Here is a 7715-nt window from a genome sequence, read left to right as displayed (position 1 = left end):
TGCTGCGGCCCAGCCAGCGTGGGGCCGGGGACACAGACGGTTTGGATGGTGGATCTGGAGTTTCCTGCACTGTTCATGGGTTGGAGTGACGCACTGCTCAGTGCTTTGCTCTAATGGCTGATGTCCACCACACCTAGCTCCAGCGTGAAGCCAGCAGTCAGCAGACAGAGGCTATCATGAGCGCCTCTCTGTGAGTCCTTCCAGGAGAGTGCCGAGGCTGGGTGGGCCTCCGCCTCCCAGTCTGCAGGCTCCTGCCATGGACGCCAGCAACACAACAGAAGGCCGCGGCTTTCTCCTGCTGGGCTTCCCAGGGTCCCGGGCCTTGCAGCTGTCACTCTTCCTGCTCTTCCTGGTGATGTACGTCCTCACTGTGGGCGGCAACGTGGCCATCTTGCTGCTGGTGAGCACCTCCCACCGGCTGCAGACCCCCATGTACTTCTTCCTGAGCAACCTGTCCTTCCTGGAGGTCTGGTACACCACAGCCGCGGTGCCCAAAGCCCTGGCCGTCCTGCTGGGCAGGAGCCGGAACATCTCCTTCACCAGCTGCCTTCTGCAGATGTACCTGGTCTTCTCGCTGGGCTGCACCGAGTACTTCCTGCTGGCCGCCATGGCCTATGACCGCTACCTCGCCATCTGCTACCCACTGCACTACGGGGCCATCATGAGCGGCCTGCTCTCTGTGCAGCTGGCCCTGGGCTCCTGGGTCTGCGGCTTCCTGGCCATCACAATGCCCACGGCCCTCATCAGTGGCCTGTCCTTCTGTGGCCCCTGAGCCATCAACCACTTCTTCTGCGACATAGCGCCCTGGATTGCGCTGGCCTGTACCAGCACGCAGGCGGTGGAGCTCGTGGCCTTCGTGATCGCCGCGGTGGTCATCCTGAGCTCCTGCCTCATCACCCTGGTCTCCTACATTCACATCATCCGCACCATCCTCGGCATCCCCTCCGCCAGCGGCCGCAGCAAGGCCTTCTCCACCTGCTCCTCCCACCTCGCTGTGGTGCTCATCTGGTACGGCTCGACCATCTTTCTCCACGTGCGCACCTCCATCAAGGAGGCCCTGGACCTGACCAAAGCCGTGCATGTCCTCAACACCGTGGTGACCCCGGTTCTCAACCCCTTCATCTACACCCTCCGTAACAAGGAGGTCAGGGAGGCGCTGCGGAAGACGTGGAGGAGGACATAGCGCTCCAGCACAGCTGGCAGCCGGTCAGTGCCTGCGTCACCTGCACCAGGCGGCCGACGGGGACGCGGAGCGGGAGAGCCCTTGGTGCAGGGGGCAGAGCGAAAGGGGCGAACACAGACCCAGAACCCCGGACGCCCCACCAAAGCACCCCATGGTGCGCGCTGGCCCTCCATCCCATACACAGTGTGAACGCCAGCTTCTAATATAGGCAAACCGGACTTTTAAAACAGAATTTAAACATAGTACATTGAATTGGATCTGGCCCTGGCTTTTATTTATAAACTTGGAGGCAAGTATGCAGAGAGAAGGGGGCCTTGCCAAACCTCAGCACCCTCCAAAAAGCGCCAGGTGGTCCCGGCCAACCTCAGGAGGCGGGGCGTCGGGAGGCAGGGCGTCAGGAGGCGGGGCGTCAGATGCTGGGACGTCGGGAGACGGGCGCCCGGGAGGCGGGGCGTCAGGAGGCGGGATGCAGGAGGCGGGGCGTCGGGAGGCGGGGCGCAGGAGGCGGGGCATCAGGAGGAGGGATGCAGGAGGCGGGGCGTCAGGAGGCGGGGCGCAGGAGGCGGGGCGTCAGGAGGCGGGGCGTCAGGAGGCGGGGCGTCCTCCTCCTCCACGCCCCCACCACCACACCACCTCCACTCCCGCAGAGCTACGAGGCCCTGCTCCTCTGCCTGCTCCGCGTTCTGCCAAACGCCAGGGACGGTGTCTGGCCCGCTCACGCTGGCGAGCTGGGTGAACCGCTGGCACGGCCGCTGGTCCTGGTGTTGGTCATGGTTAGTGCAGGGCATCCGAGATGACACGACTGGACTCTGAGAGCCGCGTCCTAATCGGCGCGTCTGGATTGAATGGACTGACGGGGTGGCAGCTGTGGGCGGGCGGGTGAGGCTGAGGAGGTGGGTCGCTGGGCCTGGAGGGGCATCGTCCCTCGGCCCCTTCTCTCCGCTTCCTTCTGCGACCTCACGGGGCCCAGAGCGGTGGAGCCGGCTGTTGATTGTGAGGCCTCGGAACGGAACGTGAGCCCTAGTAAGCTTCCCCTCCTCTGGGCTGGTCACAGCAAGGAAATGCTGATAAAAACGGCTGCGCAGCTCAGACTGGAGCCTGAGCTGCAGGACATCTCCGAGGTCTGAGGCCCCCATGAGGTCAGGGAAACCAGACCTGGGTTCCAGGACCTGCAGCTGACCGCCTGCGTGTAAGCCGCGCCCTGAGTTTAAAGGTGCCACCTGCAGAGGTCCGTGCACTTCAGTCCAGCGTCACACCAGGCTTGGAGTCTGACTCATGCCACCCGCACAGACGACAAGCTCAAAGCAAAAGTTACCATCCGAGCAGGAGTAAGACCCCCAACCCTAAGGTCACACAGGAACAAACAGTAACTGTCCACAGACGTTCACTGCTGGGGTGGGGACCACCGTCTGCTGCCTGGGTGGGGAGGGTGGCATCAGTGGGGTGGTCAGAGACAACAAAGCAGGACACAGAAAAATAAGGAGACCAGAGAGGCCAGAAGGCACAAAAATACATAAAAGAATTAAAAATCTTTACAAAAATGACAAACATAATTTACTTCTAAATAGGTTATTTAGCAGAGTTAAAGTAAGTAAGAAATAATCAGGAAAATGTAAATTCATAGAAAACTGAGGTTATGTTCTACTTTTGTCTGACTGGAAGAAGAATCTCTGGGAGATGCCCAGTGTCTCCCCGAAGGGAACGTGGTGACACCTGGTCAAGGTTCAAGTGCATGCTCCCCGCCCTCTGGAGGTCGCCTAGATAGGTGCCCCGAGGTGCTCTCTCAGGACACTTTAAGAAATCTTGCAGTGCTGTTTACACTATTAAAAATCAGAAAGCATTCAAATAAACCTTGGTACGAAATGAATAAATGATTTCTGAACCTGCAGAAACTTCAATACCCTAAAACACTGTGCAATGGTATTCCAGCGGTAAGTCAACTCCACAAGTGCAGCGTGTCCTCTCTGTGACTGGCAGGTACTCAGGACACGTGAGTGAACACGATGGGAGGAACACACCCTTTACACTCCGCTGGGAGAAGACAGGACAATGAAAGGATGAGAGATCACCAGCGTGTTCAAAGTCGACACGTGCCCTGGAACGGCTGCTCCAGTAGGACACGGTTCTTTATTATTATTATTATAATATAAGGATTGAGCCCAGGGGTGCTTAACCACCAAGCCACCTCCCAGACCCTCTCATTCTTTATTTCAAGACAGGGTCTGGCTAACTTGCTTAGGGCCTCACTAAGTTGCTGAGGCTGGCTTTGAACTCTTGATTCTCCTGCCTCAGCCTCCTGAGCTGCTGGGATTACAGGTGTGGACCACCATGCCTGCCCGGCTAAGGAAAGGTTTTGAATTCAGTCAGTCGTTCGAATAGATTTTAAAAAATTAGGCGACAAAACAAAAATCTAAACACACCACTCTGTGATATTGAAAGGCGCATTCGAATATAGCAAACATGAAAGTATGACTGAATGCAGGCCGGCGGGTGAAACTCTGCACTCTTGGAGGAAGGGAAAGAGGGAGATTGAACTTGGGGAACGTAAATATTTTCATCTCCACTTTGCTTCTAACGAAAAAAATCTGAAGCTAATAATTTTAGTTAAATTCGAGAAATTTTATACTTAACACAGCAGAGAAAAAAGGAGGGAAGGGACAGCGAGAGGGAAGTGTGAGGGTCTTCCAGAAGTGGGGGTGACCAGTGCAGAAGACACAGGAGGGTCTGGCTGAGCACTTAGTGCTTGTAGAGGTCAGTTCAGGGCTGGAGCCCAAGTCCCTTCAGGGTGGGGGACAGAGTCTGTGCATGGAGTGAATGTGGAGGCGTGCAGTGGAGGCCCACAGTGGAGGTAGAGGCTGAGACCACCTGCAGGGGAGCTGCGCACAGGGCCTCCAGGTCTGAGAAGAGCGACTGGAGGCTTGGGTGCTGCCGGGGCCATTGCCAGTGTCCAAGGACCGAGGCCACCAGAGAGGCTCAGAGGGGTGACTCCCTCCGAGCAGCGCCACCTCTCTACTTAGACGGTTCTACGCAAGCCAAAGAATGAAGCAGAATCACTTGTGACCACACATTTGCCATCAGCAAGCATTTTCTGGGAGAACTTTAGAGTCGGCCTTCCCATGTCCCATGGGGACGGTCCTGCCTGAGGGGGCCTAGCGGTGACGAGGGCCGACCCCCACGGCCTGCCCACCTCCCTGCTTTGTCTCGGGGCTCCGAGTTAGTAGAACAGGCGCGTCCTCCACAGTGTGGACTGCACGGGAGGCCACGCAGGGCGCCCAGCCCTCTGCTCCACCCCCACCTATCCCAGGTGGTCCAGGGATTCTTTGAAACTGCTTCTTTTCACGGACGTGACATCTGCCTCCGGTTGCCTGGGTTTTCTTCTGAGCGTGCGCTGCGGCCTCCGGCGGATGAGTCTGCCTGCTCAGTGTTTCCTGCACTGGTGGAGGACCTGTCTGCACGTCTGCCCGAGCTCTCCGGCTGGGAGTCACCACGACTCTGTCCCTGGTCTCCTGGGCCCGGCTCTCGGGCAGTTCCCCTCATCTGACCTCTGAAGGTCTGCACCGCTGTGAGCTTGTGTGTCTTCAGGTCAGCAGTGCATCATCGGCCGAGGCACTAGCAGCTCAGTCGCCAGGAGCCCAGGGTCCCGGTGGGCTGCGCCGCTTGGGGTCCCACCAGCTTCTGAGGGGCGACGCTGCCCAGGCTGGCCCAGAGTGGCAGCGTCCCAGCCTCACAAGCAAGGAAGGCACATGAGGTCCTTTCAGCCTGCATCTGTGTGACTCCTGTGGAGCCACCGTCAAGAAATGCACCTGAGAACCGTGGGTACTTCCTCCCTGTGAGTCGCCTCTTCTCCTAGGCTTTTTGCTAGTTCTTTGGTCGAGTTTTACTGTTGGTGTAATTAAGGCATTAACTCCTTATGATACTCACGGAAATGTTTTTCCTGAATTTGGACCTTCTGGATTTGTTCGTTGTATCTTCCCCCGAGCATTTAAAACCTATTCTCTGTGGTGAAAATGACCACATTTCCTACATTTTCACCAGAAAATGTAGGAGGCAGAAGGCTCAGCAGGAGCGCAGTGCCGGCCCACGTGAGGAAGGCACCCAGGATGTGGTCCTGCGCTGGAGCGGCTCCTGCTGTGTGGTCTGTTAGAAGGTCAGTCTTTCCTCCTGGACTACAGAGAACATTCCCACCTTTTCTAGTGTGGGTATTGGTAGCATTGCAGGTGTCACATTTTAATCTCAGAATCTTGTTTTCCTTTGGATGAGGAATGGATGTAGTGTTATTTTTGCCAAATGACTGAGAATTCTCTAAGCCATACACTTAAAAGACTGCATTTTCCTCAGTGAATTTATCATACATTTTTCATAGATCCCTTCCTTCCTTCTTTTTTCAGACAGGTAGATACCATCACAATTGTACCAAATGGCAGAACGGTCAAATGGTCTCCGGAGGAAAGTATGGAGAAAAGGACAAATATTTAATTTATTAACTTTTTTTATATTGTGTGAGGGTTTATTTTTATCCTCAGAACAAAAATGAATTTAAGGTAAATAAACTAATCAAATCTAGGTTATTTTGGTCACTATTCTGTTTTTTTTTTTTAAACTTTATTTCTAATTAGTTGTACATGAGAGTAGAATGCATTTATACGTTTTGATAGCTCATACATAAATGGAGTGTAATCTCCCTTTTTCTGTTTGTACATATTGCAGGATCACATGGGTCTTGCAGTCATACGTGTACGTGAGGTCATAATGTCTGTTTCACTCTACTCTCCTTCCTACCCCTCCCTTCACTCCCCACTACCTAATATAAAGTAACTCTATTCTTCCCTATCCACCCCTTATTGTGAATTAGCATCTGCATATCAGAGAAAACATTCGGTCTCTGGTTTTTTGGGTTTGGCTTATTTCACTTAGCATGATATCCTCTAACTGCATCCATTTACCAGCAAATGCCAGAATGTCATTCTTTTTTAAAGCTGAGTAATAGTCCATCATATATAACACACACACACACACACACACACACTCACACACACACACACACTTACACACACACACATATATATATAAAATTTTCCTTCTCCATTCTTCTGTTGAAGGCATCTATGTTGGTTCCATAGTTTAGCTGTTATGAATTGAGCTGCTATAAACGTTGATGTGGCTGTGTCACTGTAGTATGTTGATTTTAAGTCCTTTGGGTATAAACCGAGGAGTGGAATAACTGATCTTAAAGTAGTTAATAGTCTATTAAAATTATACACTTTTTTAGTATTCTAGAGCTACTGTAAAAAAGTACTACAAGTGAGTGGCTTAAAGCAATGGAAATCTATTGCTTGACATTGTGGAGGCCCAAAGTTCTAGACAATGGTATCAAGGTGCCAAGACACTTGTACTCCTTTGTCTCTTCCCAGCCTCTGGGGATCTGCTGGCAACCTCGGGTGCTGTTTGGCTTTCAGTCACCTGAGGCCAGTCTCTGCCTACGTTGTCACATGGCCACCTCTCTGTGTGTCTCTTCCCCATTCTCTTAGAAGCATCAGTCCTATCTGAGTAGGGGCCCAGCCTCCCCAGTCATTACATCTGCCACAACCTGATTTCCAACAAAGGTCACAATCTGAGGACCTTGAGGTTGAAACTTGGACATATCTTGTTTGGGGAGGACACAACTCAATTGAAAATAAACCCTTTGTTCCAGAGGATGGGACTCTCAGGTAAATGTCCTAGGCATTTTACACTTGTTCCAGAGGATGGGACTCTCAGGTAAATGTCCTAGGCATTTTACACTTGTTCCAGATGATGGGACTCTCAGGTAAATGTCCTAGGCATTTTACACTTGTTCCAGAGGATGGGACTCTCAGGTAAATGTCCTAGGCATTTTACACTTGTTCCAGATGATGAGACTCTCAGATAAATGTCCTAGGCATTTTACACTTGTTCCAGATGATGGGACTCTCAGGTAAATGTCCTAGGCATTTTACACTTGTTCCAGATGATGGGACTCTCAGGTAAATGTCCTAGGCATTTTACACTTGTTCCAGATGATGAGACTCTCAGATAAATGTCCTAGGCATTTACACTTGTTCCAGATGATGGGACTCTCAGGTAAATGTCCTAGGCATTTTACACTTGTTCCAGATGATGGGACTCTCAGGTAAATGTCCTAGGCATTTTACACTTGTTCCAGATGATGAGACTCTCAGGTAAATGTCCTAGGCATTTTACACTTGTTCCAGATGATGGGACTCTCAGGTAAATGTCCTAGGCATTTTACACTTGTTCCAGATGATGGGACTCTCAGGTAAATGTCCTAGGCATTTTACACTTGTTCCAGATGATGGGACTCTCAGGTAAATGTCCTAGGCATTTTACACTTGTTCCAGATGATGAGACTCTCAGGTAAATGTCCTAGGCATTTTACACTTGTTCCAGATGATGGGACTCTCAGGTAAATGTCCTAGGCATTTTACACTTGTTCCAGATGATGGGACTCTCAGGTAAATGTCCTAGGCATTTTACACTTGTTCCAGATGATGGG

The 7715-nt window shown here is 52.2% G+C and overlaps 1 protein-coding gene across 1 annotated transcript; it reads left to right on the top strand.

The window, feature by feature from the left end:
• Nucleotides 1-256: 256 nt before the first annotated feature.
• On the top strand, nt 257-1183 carry LOC124974010 (olfactory receptor 6F1-like). Its single transcript, XM_047537590.1, is given in 1 exon segment — nt 257-1183. A coding segment is annotated over 1 exon segment (927 nt).
• Nucleotides 1184-7715: the final 6532 nt, after the last annotated feature.

This window comes from Sciurus carolinensis, unplaced genomic scaffold (genome assembly GCF_902686445.1).
Source record: "Sciurus carolinensis unplaced genomic scaffold, mSciCar1.2, whole genome shotgun sequence".
Lineage (NCBI taxonomy): Eukaryota > Metazoa > Chordata > Mammalia > Rodentia > Sciuridae > Sciurus > Sciurus carolinensis.
Note: the sequence above shows the minus strand (reverse complement) of the source record. Positions and strands in the feature narration are given on the sequence as shown.